Here is a 27,907-nt window from a genome sequence, read left to right as displayed (position 1 = left end):
AGCCCTTGGCCATTTCGCGGGCCCATCGGCGGAGAAGAGCAGCACTGTTCCCGAGCACGTTTGGCTGGGAAGGGCCCGTGTACCTGCCGCGCTCAGCCCCTCCGGCTCCAGCCCCTGCGGCTCCTTCCCGCGCCGGCCCGATCAGGCCTGGCCCGGCGGGGCCGCGGCAGGGGCGGAGCGCCGCTGACGAGCCCGGGGAGGCGGGAGCCCCTCCTCCCCCAGCCACTCGGGCTCCTCGCTAGCGGCCCGCGCCTCCGGCCTGGGCTGTATCGCTGCCCGCGACCCCTGCACCGTGCCCGGGCCGGGGGAACGCCGCTCCCGCCGCCGCGCTCCCCCGCCCGCCCCCGACGCGCCGCCCCCGGGTCGCCGCTCCCGCCCTGTCCGCCACTGACGCAGTCCGTGCCGCACCAGCTCCAACATGGCGGCAGCGCGGCGCTGAGCAGCGCGGGGCTTCAAGGGCCGCCAGCGGGTGAGTGCCGGCCACGCCGCCGGGCAGCGCCGGGCGCCGGGCCAGCAGAGTGAGGGCCCTCGCCCGGGCCGCGCCGGAGGCCCGGCGGACGGTGGAGGAGGAGGAGGTCGCAGCGCCGCGGGGCCCGAGCTCGGTCACGGCGCGGGTAGGAGCTCCGGCCCCTCCCGGCCGCCGCTTCGGAGCGGGCCTGGGGCGGCCGCCCCCGCCGCCTCCTCGCACCTGCCCCTCGCAAGGCCCGGCCGCCCATGTGCGGGGGACAGGCGGAGCGCGGCGCTCGGCGCATCCCGGTGAGGGCGGCCCCCGGGAGGGAAGCGGCGTGAGGAGCCGCGAGTGCGGCCCGAGGCGGGCGGGAGCGGTAGGGTGGGTGAAGCGGCACACGGGCCTGGCGCGCATCGCAACGGGGGTCGGCTCTGGCAGGCCGGCTGTGCCGCTCCGCAGCGTGGCTGGCCGCGGGCCTGTGCCCGCAGCGAGCGCCCTGCTCGGGCTCGGTGCTGCCTGGGGAGTTTGAATGAGTCTTCTCTCCTCCCCTAGACGAGGAAGGAGCGGGGCTGTCTGCCTGCCACATGTTCTCCCTTCTGCAGGCCTCGCCTAGGAAAGTGGAGCCTGTAGGGGCTACTGTGTCTTGGCAGGAGGCTCCTCTGCATCTCTCTTTTAGAGATTTCCTAAGGCGTTCCAAAGACTTCTATGAGTATTGAGTTTCATTTTGTTTGTATCCATGACATACTGCGTGTATATGGTTGTACTTTGAGGCCTTGAAGAGGCTTTCAGAGACTTAAAAGACTTAAGAAATAGCTCACTGAAACTGGACAGAGAATCTGTTGTAGTGCTAAACATTGCCTTTAAGTTCAATCACCATTAGAAAATTTATAAGTAATGGTAAAGTTGTTTTGGCTAGTAGTTTCCTAATGTTTGACTGGTTTAGTTAATTATATTTAGTAGTCGTCTGAGATCTAATTTAAGAGACATGTCAGACCATTATTTTGCATATAGTCTATTTTTTAAGCTGCTTTTTTTTTGAGAGAATATTTTGGAGATTTTGTGGTTTTTTTCTATATTGTCAGCAGAAGAAGCTGTTCTTTGGATAAGGATAAATGTTACTAGTGGTTTTTTTCGGGGTTTTTTTTGGTGTGGTTTTATGTTATTGGGTTTTTTTAAATCTTCTTCCCACCATTTTGTTTCACTATTCCCATTGCATTGGGGTCCAGCATTGCTCAGATTTTTAGGTGCTACCACGATAAAAATAAGGTAGCAATTTGTAGGTTAGACATGATTTATGAAGCATTAGTTCGTCTAAACTCACAGAGTTTGATTTATCCTTTTGTAAAAATTATTTAGAAATATTTCAGAAATAATGTAGTTTTCTGTATGTGCAGTAGATCTGGGGGTAGCATAAAAAGGATAGCAGCATTAGTAGTTCTCTGAGAGCACCCTTTGGGACTACATTTCTCATTTAAGACTTCCCATTCTTTCACTTCTGTGAAACAAACATTATTGCTTTCATTAGCTAGCAGTCATTAAGCTGCTATCAAAAGAAGATTTGGGGTTTTTTCCTCACAGGATCCCAGAAAATCTGGGGATTATGAGGGAATTTGGAGTGAAAATATGTAACAGAGTGAAGGATTTTAGTGTGTTGCAGCATGATTTCTCTGATGGTAATTTAGGAGCCAGCTTCCATTTGGAAGAGAGTCAGTGAGTGCCAGGGAAAAGATGTGGCCATCTTCTAATGCAGTGAGGTTTAGGTCAGAGGCTGGGATGGAGCATGGAAGGGATCTAGAGGAGTAGAGAAAGGGGTAGAACACAAGAATAAGACATGGTACAGCAAGGTTTTTGGTTATGTTGACAAATATGGGTCAGCATTCAGAGCTGTCTCTTACTGTTGCATGGTTGTCTTGCCTTACTCTCGTCTTCAGTAACAGGTGGGAAAGGATTCCACTGCTGAAATTAATTTTGGGATTTGCATGACTTGGAGATTGCACCCTGTAAAAGGTTTTCTCCCTGTTTCATGCAGAGCATAAACTTGTCTTTTCTTAACACTTCTTAAGTTTTAAAATAAAAGTTCATGGATCCAAGCCTATTCAAACTCACAGCAACAAGTGCACTTATTTGTGTACAGACCTACAGAAAACACCTGTATTTTTTCACAAGTTAGGAAAATTTACACTTTCTGTGTAAATTAGATAATAGAAAATCATGGCTAAGACTTGATAACATAGATTTTTAGTTGCAAGTGACAAGAGCATGGTTGGATATTTTAGCATTTTTCATTGAAGGAATCCCTTTTCTAGAAAAATAAAGGGGATGATCCAGTAGGAGCCTGTATTTCTGTGTAAACAGTTTCAGAATGTTACTACCTTCTCAGCTGAATTTTATGCTCTCCCAGCTGGGGTGTTAAAACTGGGTGTGCATTCATTATTCTTTAGTACAAGAAGACTAAATTCATGTTCATAATTGCAAGAAATCATACTGAAAGTGGCATAAGTGATTTACCAGTGCAGTAGGGTTAGGACTATGTACTGCATATTTAGTCAGGGCCTATCTAAGGGTGACAGATGTTTTCTAAGGTCTCCCTTGTCTCAGGTCCATGGAAGACAACAGTTGATATTGTCAGGTGTCTGATTGCCTTTTTTAGAGGGAAACAAATTCTATGTTGGTAGTCCAGTAAATACTTCTAACATTGTTGTAGAGAGGAGACGTGGTGAAAAGTGGTGTGAATCCCTTTTTGCCTGCAAAAATGTTGAAAGTTTTATTTTATAGGTGGTTTTTCTTTTCTGTCAGACTGAGAGCTTATAATACATGATTTTTAATGATGACTTGAAAGTCTTCCTACATAAATTTCATAGAGCTGTGTAGAAAGCAGATATTTTCTTTCTTATAGGTGTGTTAAATCCATGTGATTGCAAAGACGTCATCCTAAATCTGAAATGTGTTCTAGGGTAGCACGTTATTCCTAAATTTGGCAACAAAAATCCTGTGCTGCTGGTTAGTGAAATGAAAAAAAAAATCATTTCCCTAGATGTCATTGCTGCTAATTCAGAGTTTTGAGATCATGAAGTACTGAGGAAAAGATGGTGTTGTTTATGGAAAAATGCTAAGGAAACTATGGAGATGGAGGATTGATGTGTTTAGGTTTTTGTTCACATCTTTGGAATCATGCTAACATGGCTGCAAGCTCTGTCACAGGAATGGATCTGTGAACAAATTTTCATGTCTCCCATTTCAAAATAATAAATTCACTTCTAGTTTAGTCCATACTGGAAAGAACTTGTAGCGTTTTTAGTCTGTGCCTCTGCCATCCCTTTGGGCTGGTAGGTACTGCTGCTGTATCGTTCGATGGAGGAAAGGGTGGGTTTTGTGCAGCCAGGTAGGCACTTGTGTGCAAGCCAAACGTGTGGGTGTAGGAACCCTCTGTTGTAGTATCAGCCCACGTGTATATTGCCTTCAAGTGACTGCAGCCACAGCCTTAAAGAATATATGCTCTGTGTTCACTTTGTGCATTTGCATTAAAATACATTTCTGGAGATTCTGCATGCCTGTCTTTGAAATATGTGTCAGTGTAGTTTAGTCTTGCTGCCTTTAGATGGTGTGAAACAAAATGCTAGCAATGTGGATTTATGTACTTTGCTTCGTTTGGGCATTGAATGAAGATCAGTGCGGGTAATTGTAGGTTGATGCAAAGAAGCACATTCAAAGGCAAAGTAAAGGAGAAATTAAAAATCTGGGAGAACTGGTGGTGACGGGGAAGCGAGTGAAGGAATTGGACACAATGTATCTTTTTCCTACTAAGTATGTCTTTGCTTACTATTCTGGAGTGTACTGGGACTGAAACAAATCAGTAGTTCAGCACAGTTCTAAAGAAGGTTGTTTTTTCCTTCTATAAAATGAGCAAACACTGCTGTATTGCTGCTTGCTGTCACCTTTGGGCTGCATGACGTGCTGATACTCAGTTGATGTGCATCTGTGAGTGCTTTTTGGCCTCTTCAGTCAAAATGCTCTAGTATGTGTTAAAAAGTACTATTACCAGATCCCTGCTGGCACGGGTGATTTTGGAAATAAAATTCCCCAAGATGTGTTTTTAAGCACATCAACAAATATCAGTGATAATCCCTGGTGGAAAGATGCTTGTGAACAGTTTGGAATAGTTATCTTTTCCCATTGGCACAGGTCATTTTGGAGGAGAAGAGCTGCTGGCAGCCTGGCTTTGAGCTGCCAGCTTTATCCTGCAAATATTTAAATAAAATAATGAGACTGATGGAGGTGTCAAGTAATGTGAGCCCTGAGGGACACAGTTGGTGAAATGTTGGTTGTGGATGCAGCTGTTCTGACAAGAGTGAGTACTTTTGATGTAGTCATCAACAAACACCAATATACTCTAGGCTGAACTGTAATTTTACTTTCAGACATAAAAGAAACAAGCCCTTTGTTTATATATGCTAAAGTGGTGTTCTAGGTGCTTGGTTGGCTTTGAGTTTTCTTGGTTATAGATTCTACTTAGACTAAATAAGAGCCTCTTCAAACAGAAGGTGGTTGAGAATGATGAATAATTAGTAAATTTCAGAGTAGTACTTGGGCTGATATTTTGTCCTTTCTTGGAGTTTTGGAAGGAAGAAGTGAGCTAACTTACAGGATTGTCCTGCATAGCACATTTTTTGAATGTGTGTATAGGAAGTATCTTTTGAGTTGACATCAAATTCATATTCCTTTCACTAGTGAAATTCCATCAAGTCCACAATTAAAAATGCAGTGTATTGAAGGTTAAGAATATCCATGTTCTAACTGAAAAGAAATTTTGAGAGAGAAATAGTGCAAATTATTTAAGCCCTGTTGTTATCAGACATGTTGTGCTACTGAGCTTATGATTTTCTGACTTCATTGTTGATATTTTCTGACTTTATCCTTGGGATATTGTTGGTGGTTTTCTTTGTTGATTTTGTATTCAACATTCAGACCCCTTTTAATATGGACAGGTTTTAAACAATGAGTATGTAGAAGATTGTGTTTGGTGTTAGTACATGAATAGAAATTATTACTTTTAAGGACCATTTGTAACTTGGTACTTTGCCCTGTAGCACATCAGGAAAAGGTCTGGCTGAAATAACAGTGCAAAGTATCCTTAAGTATATTGGAGAGGAAACACTCACTTGACTTGTGAGGTAGGTAGGATAAATGTCACTGATCTCTTAGCCTGGTTTTCTGGGCACCATGAGCTTGAGAGCGAGATATATTTGCTTGGCCTGGTGTCAGTTCAGGGGGTTCATTCTGACCCGTTGCCTTACCTGTCATTTAGAATCTAGTGCAGCTGGTGTTTAAGGGATATTATTGGAAGATTTAGGGAAAGTGCAGGGTACACTGGAGGTACCTGGAGAATATAGACTAACTTTGTTTGCTCCACTGTTCATAAAACAATGTTAAGGTAGAAAAACATCAAATTGAGAAAACTTGGTAGGGATAGGGAGTTGGGCAGAATTCTTTATTTCTGATTTCTCTCTCCCATCATCTACAAGACAGTTAAAAATTGACTGATGTAGGTATATTTATACTTATTTCACAATGTAGCTTTACTCATTATCAGTGTTTGAAATAAAAATTATTTCATGTATTATTTCATGTGTCAGGTATTAATTATTTCACCTATCATGTATTAAGATAGTTGTCATTTATTTTGGCTAAAATACTGTATGTAAATGTTAAAGACATACCTCTACATTTCTCAAGCAAACTGCTTGTAAAGCAGGAAATTCCTTCTCACTTAAGCATTAGAATTAAATGCTTAAAAGTTTGAGTACAAGCAGCCAATCAGTTGTGGTACTGATGCTCCTTAGAGGTCTCAGTTCAGTTAAAACTGGCAGTTCTAGCACCAAACAATATTTAGGACAGCATTTATTGTGAAAGATTTATTTGAAAAAAGTATCCCCATGCAGCTGTGTGGTCTGTTGTGCCCCTGACAGTGAGTGCTGTGCTTTGGGGGGGTCTCAGTTCTGAGAGCAGCCTGTCCATGCCATGCCATGGCACCCCCTGCCTGCCTTGGCTGCCTGACCTGGGCAGCCTCCTGCTGACCTGTGGCATCCAAGGTTTCAGCCATGGCCATCTTCTCTGCTTGTTTCCCTGCTGGCCACAAAATTGGTTGTGCTAATAGGAGAGAAATGCTAATTCAATTCAAGCAAGCTGACATAAGCCTGCTGCTTTGGACCAGTGTCTGGCTTGTGTGTATGAATGTATCTGTTATGCACCTAGAGAATATCTAGCAAGATTCTGCATTTTTTTAAAATCTTCTCATGCTAAAATCACATGAATAATGAACTACTGAGTGGTGTTTAATTTAAACCAGTCCTGCATTGTTCCTGTGATTTTTGCTGCGTAATCTTAGCAAAATGTTAGGAGTGACAGCACAAGTAGGGAGAATATAGGCTAACATGATTATACTGCTGTCTTGGGTTTTTTACAGCCTCTTGTTCATATGCTGAGAATGACAGATGGTAACAATTGAATTTTTCAAGCGTGTTCTGTGGTACAGCTATGAGTGAAGCTTTAGGAGAGATGTGTGTGGTGTATCAGCTAGATTTGAGCCATATTTTCTGGCAATAAAAAATAATTAGGACTGAAAATGTATGGATTATATTCCAAATTCTGGAAAAGGTACTCCTGTCTTACAGATACTTCTGCTGTCACTGTTTGGGTTTTTTTTCCCAGTCTGAAGTTACTCAGAGAGGGTAGGGATTTAGAAAAGGAAACGAAAATGATTGTACATAATGTTGGAATGTTGGAGATGCAAATGGAATTTTAAGACATAGCTTGTTACACAAAAATAAAAGGATTTATATAGTCTAAGGCAAAAGTTGCATTAAAATTCTCTCTAAGGAATCATAGAATCATTTAGGCTGGAAAAACACCTTAAGGTCATTGAGTCCAATAGTAAATCTAGCAGTACCAAACCATGTCCTTAAGCAGCACTGTGCATCTATACACCTTTTAAATGATACCAATGAGGGTGTTCCAAGAGATAAACAATGACATAAAAGGAAAAGAGACAATGAAAAGCCAAAACAATTTCACTTAGCAGCAGTTGTGGAAAAAAATACACCTTTGTATTTTTTCTTGTTAAGAATGGTTTGAATCCTAATTGGAGCAATGCCTGGTAACTGCTATGACAGGAATCCAGGAAGTACTGAATTTTGAAGTTTGAAATTGAATGCTAAAGTTTTGCCCATATCTCACAGTATCTTTTCTTTTGTATTTCCCCACCTGAAGTATGGCACTCAAGTTTAATGTTATTACAGCAAACATGAAGAAAATCACTCATTTGGGGCTACAACACATGAAAATGACCTAAAGTACTTTGCATTTTTTGAACTTCAAAAAATACTAATGTTTGCTGTCTGGGATTTTTTGTTTGTTTTCTGCAGTTTTTATTGACTTTTGTAATGCCTTACACCTGTATTGATTTACACATGATTTCAGTGCACAGAAGGCAAAACTAAATTTTTTTTTTCATTGCTTACAGTAATTAGACTTCTGAAGCCATGGGAGTAAAGGTCCAGAGACCGCGTTGCTTTTTTGACATAGCCATCAACAATGTACCCGGTAAGAAAATGAAAGTGTCAATTCAGTAGCATGATATTCATATGAGATATGTATAGGAATAATACAAATAGCCTTTAACTTCACAGTAAATATGGTGTTTTGGGTTTTTTTTTTCTAGCTGGAAGAGTGGTCTTTGAATTGTTTTCAGATGTGTGTCCAAAGACATGTGAGAATTTTCGCTGCCTTTGCACAGGTTTGTAGATTTTACTATTTACTCTGTAATTTTTAATGTAATGCCATGTTAATTAGCTAATTAGTTAATTCGTTAATTAGTTTGATGTCTGTTATTATTTGTGACATATTCTTAAATGTGGAAGTAAGTTCAGAATTGTTTCTTGACACCTCCAGATATTTAGCTGATGGTGCACATGTGAGCCGACAAATACGATGTAAAGCAAAGCAACTGTAGCTTTGGCTTAGTGTGTTGCAGGGAGTATATACTAACCACCTTTAAATACAGACACAGTAAGCTGATTTTCTGTTACTAGCACAGATATTACTGTTCACATTATATAACATCATCCAGTCTTGAAAGGTAGCCAACAAGAGGTCAACCATGCAGACTTACATTTCAGTCTTATGATACTTTGTGGAATTTGAAAGGTGAAGCTTTTATTCATCTTCTGTTATTTTAATTTCTTGATGGGTACTGGTGATTTCTACTCCTATTGAAAGTGTATTTCTTGAGGAAAATACTCAAGAGATTCTCCCTTGGAAACATTTACAAAGAGAATTACTTTCCTGCAGACTGCATACTTTTGTTGCAAATGCTGACAACTTAGCAAAACTTGAGTTTATTGTTGCAAGAATAACTTTGTGAATACATAAATAGTGTATCTGCTTTCTGTCTTAGCTTTTTCTGCTTCCTTTCCATCCAGCTTGGTTATTTTTCAGGTCAAGAGTCTGTAGCTGTTAATAGTGAATCCCTCAGCAGTACTAATATGATCTGAATCAGGTGTGGACACATGATTGCATTCATGTTAAGTTTACTAGATCATGCAGCACACCATTCAGGTGTAGGCATTATCTGATCTGACAATAGGTTTAATCAAACCTGACAAAATCAAATAATCAAAAATTGTTAACAAATTTGAACTTTAATGATTTTTTAATGGCTATGACTATGTTAATAGGTGACTGTGGCATTCTTGATCTGCTGTCAATCTCACAAAAGTCAGATTATTGAATAAAGGTGTTACTCTCTACTGCTGTCTTATATTTGTGAATTGAAGTCTTCAACAGCATTTCAGGTCAGCAACATGTATGATCAAGTTCAGCATTTGTTGCTGATATCCATAATCAAATTCAGATCCTGAACTATTCTGCTGCCTTAACACATGTAAGAATGGTGAGAAAAGCATGCAAAAAGTTTGATATTGATCATCAGCAAATTGTTGAAACTTTTAATTTTTGTTTTTCTTACTCATCTTTTTTTCTGGAAGTTTTGAAAAGTGTGTGCTGCCTTTGTAAAACAGGGATCCACCGCTCCATGTTTTCCTGGCATACACCAAGTTAGTGGAACATACAGAGCTTCACACTTATCAGAGTTCTATCAAAAGTGGATTTTTTTCTAGATATTCAAATCCATATGGAGACACCAGTCTGTAAGTTCAGAGGAGCTGCCCTTGACAAAAGCTTCCAGTTGAATTGCTCAGAATAAGATTATAGGAAGATGCTGTCTAACAGTTTGCCAGTATGAAGAGGAAGTGGTCTTCCCTGAGAAGTCCCACTGATTACCTTGCTGTTACCTTCACAGGACCCCCCATGAGCCATTCATGTGGCTAACTCAGCAGAAATCCTCTCTCTTTGAGCAGGGAGAGGCCGTTGTGTTGTAGCTGAAGCAGAGTTTGCTTAAACAGCAAAGCTGATGCAAGGGAGGAAGATGGCATTGTCATAATGAGTGAGGGGGGAATGAAAGTCCTCCCCCTTCCCCCTGCCTCTATGGTTTTCTTACAACTTCTTATGGTACCTTAGCCTTGCTGTTTTTTAAGTACAATTCTGATTGTTTCTTGCATGTATCTGAGCAATACCAGTTGTCATAAATGTAAACTGGATGTTTAGCTTCCATCAGTTTACATGGCAGTGACCAGAGTTGTATACTAATGCCAGTAAGGTGTTCTTCTAGTTAACTGTAGAGACAGAAAATAATTTCTGCCCTGCTTTCTTAAATGCCATTTTCTTACAGGTAAGTCTGCTTCACAGGCCAGTTTTTCAGAGCACAGAAGATGATTTTGATTGAGTGCTTTACATAGAACTTTTTTTGTAATGAAGATGCAGAGAGTAATTTTTGGTTTTGTTCATTTTCTTCTTTAGGTGAAAAGGGTACAGGAAAGTCCACCCAAAAGCCATTGCATTACAAAAGTTGTCTGTTTCACAGGGTAGTGAAAGATTTTATGATCCAAGGAGGTGACTTCAGTGAAGGTATGACATGAATCTTTAAAGAAAATTTTGCCACTCATGTAATAAAACATTGCAGAAGTTCTATATAGAACCATTTACTTAAATTAATTATTCTCTGACAGATATCACTGCTTTCTCCTCTTTCTTCTGTGTGAGATCCTTTCCATGAGGATTTGTATAATAAACTTCTATATGTGCATTCACCCACTTTTGCTCAAGTTATCTCAATCATTCAGAGAACCAAATACCTGCTACTGAAAGGTTGCAGCATGAGAATTAAATAGTGTATCTGCTTCTGGGAAATAAAAGAGTGAATACATGGGAAGATACTGTTTTTCAAGTTTTTTGCTTCTGGATTACAAAGATGCATCTTGATTGTGTTTGCATATCTTGAAGAATAATGTCAGTGACTTGGATGCAGTTACATGAGTATTATGAAGTACCTTCTGCATAATGTAACTCTTTTAATCACTACTTTAACCCTCACTTTTCCTCTTTTAAGGAAATGGCAGAGGAGGAGAATCCATTTATGGTGGCTTTTTTGAAGGTAAGAGTTCTATCTGTCTGTTCTGTTTTGGTGTTAAATTAAACAATTACCTTTACGTTCTGTAGTCTTTGTGCTGTAAACCTGAATTCCATTTTTTAAAAAGATTTTGTCTGGTCTTGAAGGCCTTTGACTGTCCTGTTAAAGTTATTTTACTTTTAAGATATTAACCATTTTAATGAATAAAAAACTAAAACTGAACTCCTTTGTATTTGTCCCTTTTACCAGACTTACATTTTTATTGCTGGTTTTAGATATTTACTTTTGGCTTGCTCAGCTAGCTAAAAGCTGGGGATGATCTTCTCTTTGAGGGAAAAGGAGAAAAGTGTTGATGGGGTTGGGTTTCCTTGCAAATTTTTATTTAAAAAACACAGCGCCCTGCTTTCCTGAACCCAAGATGGTAGAGCCTTTAGTTGTCTCACAGTCCTGGTGCTTTCTCAGCCAGTGCTGCAGAAGAAGCTATAGTTGCTGCATTTCTCAGCCTGTATTTGCCCAGAATGTAGTGGAGCATCTTGTTTATTGGAGCAGTTGTTGTGTTACACCTAAGCCCAGGTGCTGGTAGCTGCCACCCAGGCAAGGTTAAACCCCTCTCCCCTCCCAGATACTTTTTTTTGCCATTGGTTGTTGTCTAAGCTTGCAGCACACACAGTAATTATTCATTGCTGTAGCTGGGCCAGGCTGCAACTTTATATCAGAACTTGAGTGGAATCAACAGTTTGCAACTGTCAAAAGAGGGAGGAGGCCTTACCTTGCACTGACTCTCCCATCAAACTTTAGCCTGATTCAGCCTGCTAAAATGCCTAAAGATTATTGCAGCAAAAAAAATTTCTATATTCCCATGTTAGTGAGTGGATCCAGCTTGGCAAGCATAAGAACTAACACAAATGAGTAGCTGGATTTGAGGAGATGTATGGCTGGGAGAAATGGAAAAATGAGCACAACCTCCACTTATCTTCTGGTAATAGTGGGCTGGCTGTTCAACTTGGCTGGTCACAGTATGGAACTGAATTTGTGGAAAGTTTTGCTTTTGCGGGTAAATTAACCAGTGCACCGTAGGATTAGGTTGGCACTTGATGCTATTGTACGGGTGATTGCAGAGTGAGTGGGACTGTCCCTTTCATAGCTAGTAGCATTATGAGTATTGTACATTTTTCTTTGTTAATACTTCCTCCTGCTATCTGTATCCAAACAGTATTGAACAAATGTCCTCATGTCTGCAGAATTTCCTTCCCCTAAAAGCCTTTTTGCTGTTTTGGGAAAAGAGGAAGAGAATTATTTCTTACAGGAGTCTTATATGAAGAATAGTGATTACATTTTACGCTTTTTTCATTTCATAATTTCATTGGGATTTAGTTTGAACTATTAACAATTCCTTGCTCGTAAGAAGTAGGATTCATTGAAGTTAAACTAATTTTCTTAATGGCTGACTTGATAAATTCATCTCTGTCTGTCAGACAAACAAGTTGTTTGGGATTCCTATCAAACTCTCTATGTGTACTTAAAAAACCCCAAAAAACAAAACAACAAAATGCCTGAAAATTAGGGATTTATTAATCATTAATACACAGCTTCTGTTCCAAAGAAAAATAGAGCAACAACTTAAACATCTCTACTAGTGTTGGTAGGAGACAGATCTTTTGTGCAAGAATACTAAATTTTAATTTTTTTTCCTCTCAGGCTATAAACCATTGGATTCCTATTTCTTCTTGTTACATAGAATGAACAGAATGATGTTTTAAAAATAGCTGTTATTTTTAGTCTATTTTTAGTACACCTTTTCATTCAAGTGGCTAACAGATTTATTTAATTAGGATTCATTTACTTAGATGATAGCATTTACCTAAGCATATATTGTATGCTTAAAAAGTAACTGAAAACACTTTCTTTAGATGAAAGTTTTGCTGTAAAGCACAACAAAGAATTTCTCCTTTCAATGGCCAACCGAGGGAAAGATACAAATGGTTCACAGTTCTTTATGTAAGTATTGAAATGTCTTGAAATGTGTGTATGGTTTGCTGTTTGTGAGCTGTTAAGGGAATCCTTTTAAATATTGAAGACTGGCTCCTGTGCAAAGCCAAAATTGATGTTTTTTACCAGGTTGCCTGGAAGTAGCCATTTTCCTAATGTGCTCATTTTTACCCCTAATGTGCTTATTTGTATTTAATTTTCTGTGCAAAAGGGCTTTCAGTAGTTTTCAGTAGCTGTGTTCTAACTTAGACAAAAAAGCAAACCTGTTAGTTCCTTGTAAGATTCTTAGTACTCTAATAAATTGTTTTCAGGAAGGTGGCAAAACTGCTCTGGGGGCTCTCCAAAGTAGTAGAGGGCTTTTTCTAATCACAAAATAGCTTTCCAGTACAGTCTTACTTATAGGTAAAATTTAAATTCTAAAAATACATTGCAGTAGACTCTTTTAAATTCTAAATTATCTACAGAAAATATTCTCAAAATACATCACTCTTACCCATGTTTCATGGCTGTAGTTAGCATAACGACTTGTGGATGTCAGCATTAAAACTTTATTTTGGGATTTCTAAATGATCATTGCTCTAATCATCTCAGTTTTCTACTCTTCCATAACTGACATGTATGCCTTAGTAATGTTAGTATGGGGGAAAGCTGAGAGAGAGTCAGTTCTTCTGTGTCAGTTAATCTCTACATGCAGCTACTTTTTCTTCCAGTTTTCTGGTTCTTTTCTAATGTGTAAAAGGTTATTTGCATTTTTCCTGCAGACTTTTGTATCTGTTCCTGGTAGTATTTATATAATTCAATAAGTAGAAACTTATTATATCCTACATGAGGATTCTGTCTAAAAATCTCTGTGCAGTTTTGGGGTTTTTTTCAGTAAAATCTAATAATCAAAGCTTTTCATTGAATAGCTAATATAATATATAAAGCATTAAATATTTTTAACTGCACACTAACATAGACTGATATATATTGGTTTTGTATAATTTTGTTAGTACATTCAAAATAATGTTCACCTTCCTATGTGTAGATGCTTTGAATGCTGATGGCTTCTCACTAATACTGATTTTGTTTTTCTTTTTAAATTAAAATCTGGAAACAACAGAACAACTAAACCTACACCTCATTTAGATGGGTAAGTATGTCTTATCTTCTTCTTACATTTGTTTGGGAAGTGTCTTGAGAAAGTTAAGTGCTAAGACTACTTACTTTTGTTTATGTTCTTCAGGCATCATGTTGTTTTTGGACAAGTCATCTCAGGTCAGGAAGTTGTGAGAGAAATAGAAAACCAGAAAACAGATGCATCTAGTAAACCATATGCTGAAGTACGCATACTGAGTTGTGGAGAGTTAATTCCAAAATCCAAAGGTAAAGTTGAACTGTACATATGGGGTAATTTTCTTGTTTTCTTCCATGCTGGCTGCATATAAAAATATTTAGGAACTTACTTGAAATAGATGATGGCATGGTTGGTGAAAAAGTGTATGACATTGCAGAGCAATCTGTCTTCTAAAGAACTTAAAAGTTGTTGATGCAAAAGACATTAAAGAACAATCATTCATGCTTTTTTTCAAAGCTTCTCCTGTCTTGAGTTTTCTTATACTCACTACATTTTGGTAGAAAGCTGGCAAGCACTTGTCATATCAAGTAGAGTGCTGTGCTGAGATTGGTGGCAACCTGACTTTATTTGGTAACTTATACTTCTTTGGAAGGTATTGAACTTGTTTCTGGTTGCTCTAAGGTAACTTTTCAAAACAGACACTTAGATTATAAAAGTCAGGATTTGGCCCTCTAGCTCATACACTTTTTAACTTACTATAAACTATTCTTAAAGAGGAATATGACAGGACCTGTCTTTCGTTCTGGAAGGTATGTCCTGCTCTGCCATTGCAGAATTGAACATGGTATGAGAGCTTGGATCAAGCCTTATTTTATAAGAGAAGCAGAACCTAAGATGTTCCTGTCACTATGGAGAATCTCAGCAGAAAGCTAAGATGCTTATTCTGTTTGCTTCTGTTTGTTTCATTCTTAGCACGTTCTGGTATGTACTGGGAAGGGTTACACCAAGGATTTTGAAGCACAAGAATAATGGTTTGTTTGGGCAAAGGAAAATACAAGCATTTGAACTTCAGCTTCTTGTTTTTTCACCTCCTTGTTGCTCATTTGTTGTGATATTTGGCAGAGTGACTTTGGTGTCTGAGGTGATCTCTTCAATACTGCAGAATTCAAAGCAGAGTTATCTTTTGGCTCCTGACTTCTGAAAGGCTCTGGATCATGACATGTGTTAGGATACAATTATGGGTTTTTTGGACAGTATTCTGTAGCATGACATCTCTTGGGAAATGCACAGGTGCTGTAACTAGAAAATAAAACGGTACAGCTACAGAATGGGTGCAACTAAGCAATGAGATGCCCACTTGCATAGATGTCTTCATTGGATCGTCACACTCCCTTTGAAGTCCACTCTAGGACTCTTGAATGACTAAATGAAATTTTTGTCACTGAGCAGTGATGACCTGCAGCCTTTAGGCAGAGCGTTAAAGTGCTTGTCATCCAAAGAGTGAGTGAAATAAATACAAAAATTTTGTTTTCCCTCTAACTTCTCTTAAAAGAGATCAGGCTTCTGAAAGGATTTGACTTGTGTTGCCTTTACCTTTTTGTCTATGTTCTTGTACCTCTGACTCAGTACTGCTGCCTTCGTGGCAGCTCTGGTTTCTGTAGCTGGCCTGGTGTGCCAAGGAGGGAGAGTAGTGGCAGGATGATGGGATCCCCAGTCTATGGAGCTATAAGGCTCAGTTCTAGATAGTGATGGGCAGTAGGAATGTTTGGAGAACAAGAAGCCTTACACACCAGGATCAGGCACGTGAAGGGCAGAGCAGAGTGTGGGGGAAGACGATGGCCTTGATGGGCCCTAATGCACAGCCAGTGTGAAAAAGATGGTGTGTGACAGACCATGGTGGAAATTCTGGTGTGTAGAGAATCCTGCTTTTAAAAGGGGAAGGCTGTGTGTAGGACCTCCAGTGAGAAATGGGCTGCTGACTGTGAAAGATGGCAGCATGGCTGGAATTGTTCTTTGAATGCCCAGCATGGAACCTCTGATGAGGTGTCCTGGCCTGAAGCAGTGGAAGAAGGAGGAACAGTGTGACAGCACATCAGCTGAAGCAAATTTGCCAAGCTGTTGTCCAAAGGTCACAAGTGGAGCAGGGGACGTCCTTGGACTTGTCAATTACTGGGAGGGGAATCCAGATAGGAGCAGTTTCTGGGATGCAGTCAGTGTCATGCAAGATCATCAACAGTCATCTAATAGTGGAACTGTTTGTGGTACAGTACTGTGGGAGGTAAATGCAAACTGATTATGTGAATTATGAGGCAATTATCAGGGAAGACTGCTTTTAAGAACTTCATTTTAAGACAAAGGAATAAGGAGGTTGCCTGTGAGGGAACTACAGTGATGAATTTCTGTGGGAGGGTACATTAGGATACCAAGGAAGTCTTAAGTATTTATTGTATGAGTTTGTCTAGTAGGCAACACAAAGAAAGGGATTAGCCCTTCATGGAATGAAAGTAGAACTGGTACTGGGGTTTAACAGGTAAGATGGCTAAGATGTCAAGATGCCCCTAGCAGAAGGAATCACAGTATAAGCAAGGTGCTGGGTATGAGTGTTTTTGTCATAGGTTAAAGTTGAGGAAAGGTGATCTGATTTTCACACAGTGAATATCCAGATGAAGTGCTTCATCAACTATGCAAATTATCTCCTTAGGTGGAAGAATTGGCTTTATTTAAGAATGAGTGTATGATGACTGAGCCGTGTTACTGGATGCTATGAATTGAATGATGCCATGATCACAATTACAATATTGCAGAGGCCTTGATAAGCTTTTAACATGGGGTTTGAGAGGATGATCACCTAGAAAAGTGGAATGTTTATTATATTTTCCTTTGTTTTTCTTTTTTTTTTTTTTTTTTTTTAGTTCCTTAAAGTTGGAGGAATAAGTGAAAAGGAGAAGATTTAAAAAAATTATAAAAATGGTATAGTGGTATTCTACCACTGGCCAAGTGGTAGAATTTTTAGAAGATCTTTAAGTTCTAGGGGAAATCTTAAGTTCTGGGGAGAAAAAAAAAAGGAAGAAAGCCAAGTATTAACACAGTATTTAGAAAGGTTATTACAGACTATCTAAGCTAATACAGCTCACAAGAAAAACTGTGGAACAAAAAATATTACATTAACTTTCTTAAGGACAGGTGGGAGTTTGGTACCAGTTTTGTAGAAGAGGTCCTAGTCAAAATTTCTGTTATTAGTGATTTGATGAAGTCAGGTGAAACCTGAAGCTAAAGAATTTTTTAATAAACACATATAAATACATTTTAACCACTTCTTTTTATGTAGCTTATGTTGTATAAAATATCATCAGAAAACTTACACAGTTCTGCAAGTGCTTGACAGTATAAATTTTAGATTTAGTTTCATAAGTCCAAGTTATGAAAATGTCTTGTTTTCCTAGACATATCCTTTATTGTACTATGGAGAAACAATGTTTTTTCCAAAATATCAATTTGTTCTTAAGTATTTTGATGAGGTAATCTCATGACACAATTATAAGAAGCTGAGAGATACAGGAGAGAATGGTCCTGTCCGTACCAGGATACAAGATACAGAGACAGATGCAAGACGGGTGATTTTTCTTAGATTAGTTTAGAACTGTTTGATATTAAAATATGTCTTTGCTGTTCTGATCTAAAGCTAAGAAAGAAGAAAAGAAGAGACACAAGTCATCTTCCTCGTCCAATGACTCAGAAAGTTCAAGCGATTCAGAATCATCATCTGATTCGTCATCGGATTCTGAGAGTGCTTCAGAAGAGAAATCTAAAAAACGAAAAAAGAAACACAAAAGAAATTCCAAGAAACATAAGAAAGAAAAGAAGAAGAGAAAGAAAAGCAAGAAAAGGTCAGTTTTGAGATTTGTTTTGTTACATGTACACCATACAGTACCTTTCTCTTGTCTTAGTAGCTGCAGACTACATAGCAATGCAGGGTTTGCAGTGTGAGAGGTCGTTGGTTTCCATATACAAGAATGAATTTTCTGATATGATTGTGAAGGGTCATGTTCATGTGCCTATGTACTTCAGCATGTAAAGGAGTAAACGAATGAACTCGCACTTCAGTTGGCTTGAAAAGTTGGAGTGGTAGGTTTGAAATGGGTAGGGATAGTTTGTTGCCATAAATTTACTTCTGTACAATTCATTTTGAACTATATGTGATGGAACTTAGAAAAATGTATTATGCAGGAATATAGCAAAATTAAACATAAAATTAATAAATTGACTTCTAGTAAGTTCTTAAATAATAATTCTTAAGTAATTAATACTTCAGTTTTTTGGTCTAATATGCCAAAACTCTTGCAGTTTCACTGGAAGATAAGAAAATTGAGAAAGTGGTCTTGCTTCTGAGAATTATTTTGAAACTAATAGTTTTGTTATAGTTCATTGTGAGATAAGTTGTGTCAGTTTGTCGTGATTTAGGGCAAATTTGGGACGAAACTCCTAAAGAGGTCCCTCTAGAAAAGCAGATTCAAGTGGCCCTTCCCCCAGCTGGTTTGGGAAAGGATTTCCTTGGAGAAAAGTAGAAAAAAGTGTTAATTTAAAAAGCAAAGTATTCACAAGCATAAAAAATGAACAATATTAAACAATAAAGCCTCTCACTGTTCTGAATGGATGACAGATTCGCAAAGGCCTTGTCATGGGCTGTAACTGGGCTCACTCAGTCTGTGTTCAGCCCCTCCAGTGCTGGAATGCAGTGTCCCAAGCCCTGGTGGCCACAGGTGTCAGCTCCTGGTGCTCTTCTGGGTTTTCAGTCCTGTGCAGGTTCAAACAGTTCCAAGAAGAAGAAAAACCAGAGTCCAGGGAAATTCACTGCCTCAGCTAGCTAAAAACTAACCAAAAGCACAGGAGAGCTCTATCCCACTGTCTGTGCTGCAGAGAGCACAGTCCAGGAGAAGGATGCAGGGAGCAAGTGCAGCTCCTGATAACAAATTCTGGATTCTTCTTCCCCCCTTTTGCTCTCACAACCAGCCTTAATGTGCAGAACCTAACATCCAGCATAAACAGAACAGGTGGTTGGGGATATAAGCATCATGATGGACACAGTGCAAGTCACATTTTTCTAAGCTAGCAGTGGAATTTAAGAAACATTTACTTTGGGCAGTGCTGCCTAAACACTTTCTCTGCACCTAAGCCCTTTTCACAGAAGTTTTAAATTGCTTGGAATTACTATAGTCTGTAGACAGTTACAAATTCTAGTGTAAAATCTGAATTTTTAGTCTCCTGAAAGTGTTTTTAAAAGAAAGTAAACTAAAAAGTTTGATCTAAATAGACAGTATGTCTATGTTCAGTGTTGCACCATTGTCTTTAGTAGAGAAAAAGTGTTGGTCAGAAATCTACTGCTGTTGTATACTTTGGAGCAAATATATCATGGGGGAAAACAAGTTGCTTCTGAAATAGCTCTGTTTTCTGAGGTTCTTGTGGTATCATTGTATATTGAATTAAGAGAATTTCTGAATTATTTAAATAGATTGAAGGGTCTTCCTTCATCCAAATAACCCATTGTGCGTATTTTCTATACAAAATAAAGTTCATCCAGTGAAAGTGAAGATGAAAATACTGAAGCACAGCCATTATCTACTGTCCGTCCTGAAGAAATTCCTCCCATACCTGAAAACCGGTTCCTGATGAGGAAAAGTCCTCCTAAAGTAGATGAGAAAGAAAAAGAGAGAAAAAGCAGAGAGAAGGAAAGAGAGAGGTAAGATATCTGGTTTCAGTCTGACTATGGTATGGTCACATACTATAGTCTGGCAGTGGTGTGGTCACATTACTGTTTAGAGCTGTAATGTTGAATTTTTTCCATGTTGAACAGTTCTATGTTGTAAGCACTGTTGGATGAAAAATAGATTTCTCCGTTTATTGGAAACTGTTGTCTTTGTCCTAGAACAAAGGCTTAGTCTTTGAAAATGGTTTTAGTGAGTAAAGAACGTATAATGACTGGCTTCATTTCATTTAGCATGCATTGGAACTGTCCAGTCTGAGTCTAAGACCCGGAAATCTTGTAAAATTATTGTGGTCACAAATTGAAGTTTTACTGTGTAGATGTTACTGTCTGCTGTAAAATATAATTGTGTGTTTTCATTTAGTTTCTGAAGAGATTGTAATACTGATTTTCCTTCTTTTTTAATTGTACAAACAATATCATTCTTTTTAAATTATTTTTAGTAATCTGTCAAACTCACAGTCAACATACCAGAGAAGACTGTTAGTCACCAGATCTGGAAGGAAAATAAAAGGAAGAGGACCAAGGGTAAATGTTTGCAATCTGTTCTTCAAAATAAGCACGATGGTAGTGCAGTCTCACTGCTGGTGTTACTAATCATATTCATTGGGATAGTTGATTTTAAAAAAATACATGCATCATAATTGATTTGAGGACTGAGGCTTGAAGGAGGACAGAAAAGAGAAGAAGGGGGTGAGGAAAAAACATTAAAATATTTTATTGAAGATAATATGGTAATATTTAAATAGGTGAGTGGAACTAGTTCAAGAAGGGTTCTAGTGAACACAGAACCAGTAACATCAGTGCTAAGAATGTGGGGAAGACTCCTCCCCTTTTTGGCAGGGAGGAGCTGTGAAATTGGCTCTTTCAGTATTGTGAAGCCATATGCTATGTGCTGCATGTAGCAAATATTTTTAATAACTGAAGTCTCTATTCCTCCAATTCTTAGTAAAATCCTTAACAAGTGTGAAGTATTGTTTTTGCATTGCCTGTCAAAGATACAAATCTTCATTGTTAGTAAACAAACATTAGCGTTTGTGCAAATTAAAAGTAGCAGAAAACCTCTCATCAGACTACAAAAATCCTGGTGTAGACTTCACCTTAAAATCAGTTATTTGATCAGAGTTGGTGTATTCTCTCTTTAATTAAATGTCAGATACATTTTCAGTAAGTTAGTTACTACTCAGTGGAAACTTGGTATATACATGTGAAGTGTCCTGTTAGGTGCTCTGTAGAAGCGAGTGCCAGGGGTGCAAATGTTGCTTAGGTGTCACAGCATGTGAAATTCAAACTAAGGCAGGATTTTCTCTCTTTTCCTCCAAGCGTTACCGGACACCTTCCAGATCCAGGTCAAGAGATCGATTCCGGCGCAGTGAAACTCCTCCACATTGGAGGCAAGAAATGCAAAGAGCTCAAAGAATGAGAGTCTCTAGTGGAGAAAGGTGGATAAAAGGAGACAAGTAAGATTATTTCTTTCTGGAACACATGCATATGGGTTTTTAAAAAAATTTTTAGTTGTTAATTTTTTTTTTTTTTGCTTGTTTAATTAAAAGTAATGCCTATTACCTTGGAATTTCTATTACAATTGCTTTCAAGAAGCTAGGCTGCTGACTTGATTATTTCATTATTTAATTGTGTGTGAGTTTAACGATGCTACTGCAAGTACATAGTTATTAATAAAAATTATCTGATGTGAAGCTGTCTCACTTCTGGTTTAATTTTTCAGAGTGGAGGGAAATGAAAACTTTTTTAAAATTGTATCTTTTTCTCTCCAAGGAGTGAAATAAATGAAACCAAGAAAGATAATCAAAAGAGCCCAGGAAGAGGGAGAGAGAGAAGAATATCAGACCACAGGCAAGTTTCTGAAAGTCCTAGCCGAAGAGGGGAAAAAGAGAAGAAAAAAGATCACACATCCAGCAGTAAAGACAGGGAGACAAGAAGAAATTCAGAAAAAGATGACAAGCATAACAAAAGCAAATCCAAGAAGAGAGCTAAATCTAGAAGCCATAGTAAAAGCAGAGAGAAATCAAAAAGTAAAGAAAGGGACACCAGACACAGCAGACATGATGAAAAGAGACTAAGATCAAGAAGCAAAGAGAGAGACCATGAGAAAGGTAGAGAAAAAGAAAAGCACTATGATTCTAGAGGGAGAGAGAAAGAAAGAAGTAGGAGCAAGGAGAGAAGTAAAAGAGCAGGCTCAAGAAGTAACGAACAAGAGCATAGGAAGAGCAAAGACAGGGAGAAACGCAAGTCAAGAAGCAAAGAGCGTGAGCATGCTAGAGGGAAACACAGCTCCAGCAGCAGGACAAGGGATCGCAGCAAAAGCAGAGACAGGAGTAGGAGAGGGAGATCCAGAAGCAGGGACAGGGATCGCAGCCGAAGTAAGGACTATTCAAGGAATAGAGATAGAGAAACAAGGAGGAGAGGAAGATCAAGAAGCAGAGAAAGGAGAGGTACACCAGATAAATACAGAGGAAGAGAGAACAGGAGGAGGAGAGAATCAAGGAGTTCAGAGAGAGATGAAAGTCAAAGCAGAAACAGGGAGAGGTATTCAAACAGGGAAAGTAGAAGCTCATATAAGAGGAATGATAGTGAAAGCCAAAGGAAGAGGCGTTCAAAAAGCCGTGAAAGTAGTAGTCCTGAATCTGGCAGAGATAAGAAGTCTAGTAGAGATCAGGATAGAAGTCCAGACTCAAAAAAGAGACCAAGTAGCAAAGAGAGAGAATCAAAAAAATCATATTCACGCAGCAGTAAAGAAAAGGAAAAGACCAGATCCTCAGCAGAAAAAGAAGTAAACCAAAAATCAAAGAGTCAGGAGAGAGATCATGCCCCTAGTAAGGATAAAAAATCTGATCGTGAAACAAGTCCTGGAACAGATGATGACAGGCATGGATGAGTTTGTGGACTTAATGTTTCCATTGTCTCAAAGTTTTAGAGACGTTTTGGGGAACGCCTTTTTTAAAGATGTGGACTTCAGTTTGGTCTTTTGATAATCTAAAACCTGGATCATTTGTACTGCTAAAGTTTTAATAAACTTGAAATGAAAAACAAATTACATGTGTAATACAGTGTGCTGTGTTTTAAATATTTCATTGGATTATGTATCCTTCTTGTGTGTTGTCAGCTAGAAAGGTGACTTCCATGCCACTTTTATTTTTTACCTGATGAACATAGTTCAGTGCAAGCAATGGATGCCTGTGAAGAGGCTTGTTCCATATATGAAGAAGAAAGCTGCAGATAAACTACATGTCATCTTAAAGCTAGGAGAATATTGCAAGGTGTTCATTACTCCAGTCTTGCTACATCTGTTTTTCAGTAGGTATAAATCCTAAGGAAATTTATTTGTAGATGTAAATTATGTTAGTTTTTATTGTAATCACAAAGTGAATTAATTTAAGTAAATCTTTGTTTGTAATTCTGTCACTGCCAGCAGTAGAATTCATTCATGTAGTAAGGCAGTCATCTGTGTTTGGGAGTTATTTCCTTGTCGTACAAAAAAATTTGAAGTGCTCATCAGCATAACTTTTTTCCCCTGTAACCTCTCCATTCTGTGCTTTCATGTCGTCTACTGCAGAAATGAATGCTTCAGACTGCCCTGCTTCAGTTGCCTAATTAGTGAGATGCACAGAGATGAAACAGATTACCAGAGTTTGCAGGGGTCAGATAAGGAACCAGGAAATCCTTTCAACTTTTGTTTCTTAACAAGTCCATGAGAAAACTCTTGCAGTTCTCCAGTACTGGTTTTTGGAGTAGTTGAAACAGAATTTCAAGTAATGTTTTAAAACATACTCTTAATTTTGTTGTTTTTTGTTTTTTTTTTTAACTGAAATTTGCTTTCTTCCTTGTTTCCCCTCATTCTAAAGAATGTAACTCTCAATTCCTTCTTGTTCTCTACTATGTCCCTCAAACCAATTCCCTCCCTTTTCTGCTTTCCTCTCCTGCCTCTAGGTCCCACCCCAGTTTGTATTTCACCACCACCCTTTCACATGGAAGAGAAGGAGTTTGGTTTGTGCTGCTGCAGCAGTGCCCCCATATGTGCAATCCCCAAAGAGCAGCTGCTGTGTGGTGACTCAGTGCAGTGTCTGAAAGGATAGATTCTGTACAAACCCCAGTGCTCCTTTCAGTCCATGAAACTATTCACATCTAAGACTGGCAAATCTTGAAAGTCGTAAAGGCAAGTGACAAACATTAATCTTAACCTGTGTCAAAGCAAAATAATACTGTAATCGTTGAAATTTTTGCCAAATCATTCACTAGATGGCGCAACTTGCTTTTACTGTGTAATGAGTTTGTTAACGTTTTCACTTTGTGATCAGTATTTGTTGACAGCAGATTAGGAGAAATGTTGAAGCTTGCTTGACATTGTGGTCCAGACAGTTGTTATTCTAAAGAAAAATTGTTGTGTCTTGAAAGCAAAGGAAAACCTAGAATTGTGAGCAACATAAGCAATATTTTTAAAGGAAGAAAACAAAAGTGTGTAGAGTGACTTCTTAGCAGAATGGTTAGTGGAGCTGATTTGGCTGTCAAGTGCTTTTTTACTTTTTTACTGTGTGTTAGAAACATCTCCTATCGATTTTGCATTTCAGTGGTCATTTTATGCAGAAGGTTTAAAAATGTTCCTGGTCCACGTGTGGGTGGATGACACAGCAGTTACTTAAGAGAACTCAGAGGAGTGAACCAAAGACCTTGATAGTGGATCTCTTCTGTCTGAACTTTGTAGGACTTTGGAGAAGTTGTAGTCCTATTTTAGGGGACTGTAGTAAGAGTAAAGATAGGAAGTTAGGCTTCAGAAAATTTTATGTGACAGCTTAACCATTTATACTGTGCTATGCATGCCATGTGCTTCAGAGTCCCATTTAAAAATTTTGCAATGTTTTTTCATTATTTTAAATAGAGCTGACACATGAGCAAGCTATTGCTGAAGAAGTTTATTTGCACTACTGAGAATATTCTTGCCAATATCACTGAAGCTTGTATAAGCATGTAAACAAAACAGTCTGCAACTATACTGACTCTGCTGTAGAAGAAGGGAGGAAAATACAGGCAGTCAGCAATACAGCAATCCATAGAATATTTTTTTAAATTGTGTTTAGTTTAAAATCTCAAATATTAAATCCAATTGTAGTTTGCAGTTGTAGCTACTTATTTTAAAATATGCACTTGCATACCCTTTTGTATGGACTTTGTTACAGTTCAGAAAATTATTTGTATAAAAATGGACTTTAATTATTTCATAGCACATTAAAGATTCATCTGAGTTGGTGGCACAAAGCCCATTTTCTTTTTTTTAATGTACTTGGGTTTTGTTCAAAAGCTGGCTACACTAAATTGCAGGTGGTGGGATACAGTTGCCTGTGTTGTATTTGGTAGTAAATTGGTTCAGTGCTGAGCACGTAGTTTAAACAGAAACGCAATTGCAGTCTTATACAAGGGAGGGTTTGCCAGATTTGTATTTTTCTTTATCAAACTGGAAATTAAGAATGCTGATTAAGAATGTGTTGGGACTTAAGCCCAATCCCAGGGACAGCAAGATGTCCCCAAGCACTAGTCAGTTCTTGCTGCCTTGTCAGGAGGCACTGACTGTTGCTCTTGCAGTCCTGGGTGTGTTTATTCCCTCAATGACAGAGCTTTCCTGTTGTCAGCCTCACAGGAACCACCTTGTGCTGTAGTCACAGTATAGCTCAGTGCCATCTTTAACATCTGTGTCATGCCATTCATTAACTTTTTGCTCAGAGGACTGGTTTGGAAGAATGTAAGTGTTCCAGAGGCAGTAAAAACAATGCTGTGATCTTTCATTGTGAATGCAGGAAGAAAGTAGTAGAGTGCAGCTTTTTCTGCTGGTACCCCAGAACTGACTTTATTCCAGGGAATTCATGAATCCCAATACACAATGTGAAGTGAGGGCAGGGATTAGTGGACTAACTTTCTAAGTGTATGTTGAAGTGTCCATACAGGCTTGAAATAACTTCTAAAGGTTAGACACGCTTTCTCTGTTGTATCTACAATAGATGCTGAGATTTTACTAATACCATGCAACATATAGATACCTGGAATGCTGAATTTATAATTGACAGCAGCTTTCCAAACTCTGTTAGAAAGAGACTGTTACTTTATGCTGGATTCTCTGGGTACTGCCATCAACTCAGAAGCAGAAATTCTTGCTGAGAGTGGATAGATAGAATGTGCAGTTATGTAGACACTGTTACCTGTAAAAAATGTGTTGCTGTCTGCTAATTCTTTAACCATAGTGTTTCAGTTGGTTGTTTTTAAGAAAGAAAAAAGGCAATGGTTACATTCTAATGCTTTGTTCTATTTGGTTGTTAAAATTTTAGCCTGAAACTTTGCACTTTGTACTTGAAATTCCAGACTACAGGCTTTTCTTGCAGTGTTCTTTGTCAGATGCATTGAAGAATTTGCAGTGATCCCCAATAATGTCTGATTTGTAATAGTGTCAGCCTGGCAAACGGATTTTAGGTTAATGTAAACAAAAGAAGCAGTCCTTTAGCTGCCTTTTCTGGAACTGTTGATTTATTGAAGCAAATAAAGTATTTTTGGAAACACCTATGGGGGCATGATAGACTCATTGTTTTTCTGATAAGCAAAAATGTATATTCCTGCTTTTAGGACTTTCTTTGTAATAGAAAACCTAAACATATACATACTATACTTTTATAAAAGCAGCAGCCATTTAAGTGTTCTTTTTGGGAGTTTGTTAATTTTGTTTTGGTGTTTTGAAGGAGTTTTTTTTTTGTGTGGGGGAGACATGGTTGGCCACACTTCTAGAGTCAATGTGATGAAAATGTAAAGAACTATTATGTACCTTCCCTTTGCTGAAAATAGTAATTTTCATAATACAATATTTAACTAAATTATTAAAGAAAATGCATATCAAAAGTCTGTGAACTGCATTTTACAAAATTTGAATTTATTACAGTTCTGCAGTTACCTAGCAGAAAACTTTAGCTTTCCATTTTGATGCTTATGTACTTTTAGTTTAGAGTCCTACTTCTCACCCTTGAACAATTCACGTCATTACGAACAGTTTCAACAAAACTTTGTTGTGTAAAGGCCAAAAGTAATGTTCACATGTTTGTGTGATTTAAGTATCATATGAAATTATGTTTTGTACTTCTAGTATGAAATCTCACAAAAGGATCAGCAGTAATAAAATATGAAAAAGGTGATGAGTGTATAGTAAAACTACATAAAGGTAAAAGTATATTTTTTGAAATTATTAATAAGTTAGTATCTTTCCTTAATCAGACAGTCATTGTTCAAATAAAACTAATAGGGCAGTTAGCATGCATAAGTTCAGAGGAGAAATCTTGAACTGCTGAATATGCATATAATTGGTTTTAAATTTATATTTGTACTCACGGACGTTCTAAGACATTAAAAGGACTAAATAAGCTGAACTAATGCAGCACCCTGATTTTGAATTTAAATTTTGCAATATGTAAAACACTTTTGGAAACTTGCTATTTTTGGCAGGAAGTCAGCCATGGCTATATATCCCCATGATAAAAGGTATTCTCTATGTGGCATTAGCCATAGCTGCTATTGGAAAGAGTGGTTGAAAGGATTGGAAAGAATTTTGGTGTATTAAATCCTGAACAATAGTAAGAGGAGCTTGCTGATAACTGGGTTCCTTCAGCTAAAATAGTTGTTAATTATACCAGCAGCATTGTGCATGTAGCATTTAGCAGAGTATGTTTTAATTAATCATAGTCTTTTGGACATTTTGTAATTTATAGTTTGTAACAGGGAAGATTATTTAGTTGTAAGCTGCGAGAATGAATTCTTGATTTGAAATGTACAAATTGTGTACCAAAGCACTTCTCAGAAATAAATACTTTTTTTGCTTATTTGTTAGTGTATTCCATGTCTGCCACATGTGCTTCTTGCAGTATTAGCATCTTCTGCATTTAGAGAAATAATTGTTTCTAAGTCATATTGTGCAGTCTGTATTTGTAAATTCACAGGATATTCCAAGTTGGAAGGGTCCTACAAGAATTATCAGGTCAGCTTTTAGGTGAGTGGGCCATGCAGGATCAAACCCATGAGCTCAGCATTATTAGCACCACGCTCTGACCAAGTGAGCTCATCTCAGGGTAAATGTGCTTGGCCAAC

General features: G+C 38.5%; 1 protein-coding gene across 2 annotated transcripts; it reads left to right on the top strand.

The window, feature by feature from the left end:
* The first annotated feature begins 353 nt into the window (after positions 1-353).
* PPIG (peptidylprolyl isomerase G) lies at positions 354-22,829 on the top strand. 2 transcript variants are annotated; one of them, XM_054277699.1, is made up of 13 exons: positions 354-469; positions 7,968-8,047; positions 8,166-8,240; positions 10,361-10,468; positions 10,950-10,994; positions 12,881-12,968; positions 14,062-14,091; positions 14,185-14,324; positions 17,699-17,903; positions 19,586-19,753; positions 20,221-20,305; positions 21,101-21,237; positions 21,554-22,829. In XM_054277699.1, the coding sequence occupies exons 2-13, from the start codon at positions 7,987-7,989 to the stop codon at positions 22,671-22,673; spliced, it is 2,262 nt and encodes a 753-aa protein (XP_054133674.1). In that variant the 5' UTR covers positions 354-469; positions 7,968-7,986; the 3' UTR covers positions 22,674-22,829. The 2 variants fall into 2 exon arrangements, with proteins under 2 accessions (XP_054133674.1, XP_054133675.1); XM_054277700.1 differs by lacking the exon at positions 354-469 and adding an exon at positions 740-756.
* Positions 22,830-27,907: the final 5,078 nt, after the last annotated feature.

The sequence above is a fragment of the Melozone crissalis genome, unplaced genomic scaffold (genome assembly GCF_028551555.1).
Source record: "Melozone crissalis strain CALT ecotype California unplaced genomic scaffold, PUWL_Pcris_2 ptg000023l_1, whole genome shotgun sequence".
NCBI lineage: Eukaryota > Metazoa > Chordata > Aves > Passeriformes > Passerellidae > Melozone > Melozone crissalis.
The sequence above is the reverse complement of the archived record's forward strand: the minus strand, read 5'-3'. Positions and strand labels throughout refer to the sequence as shown.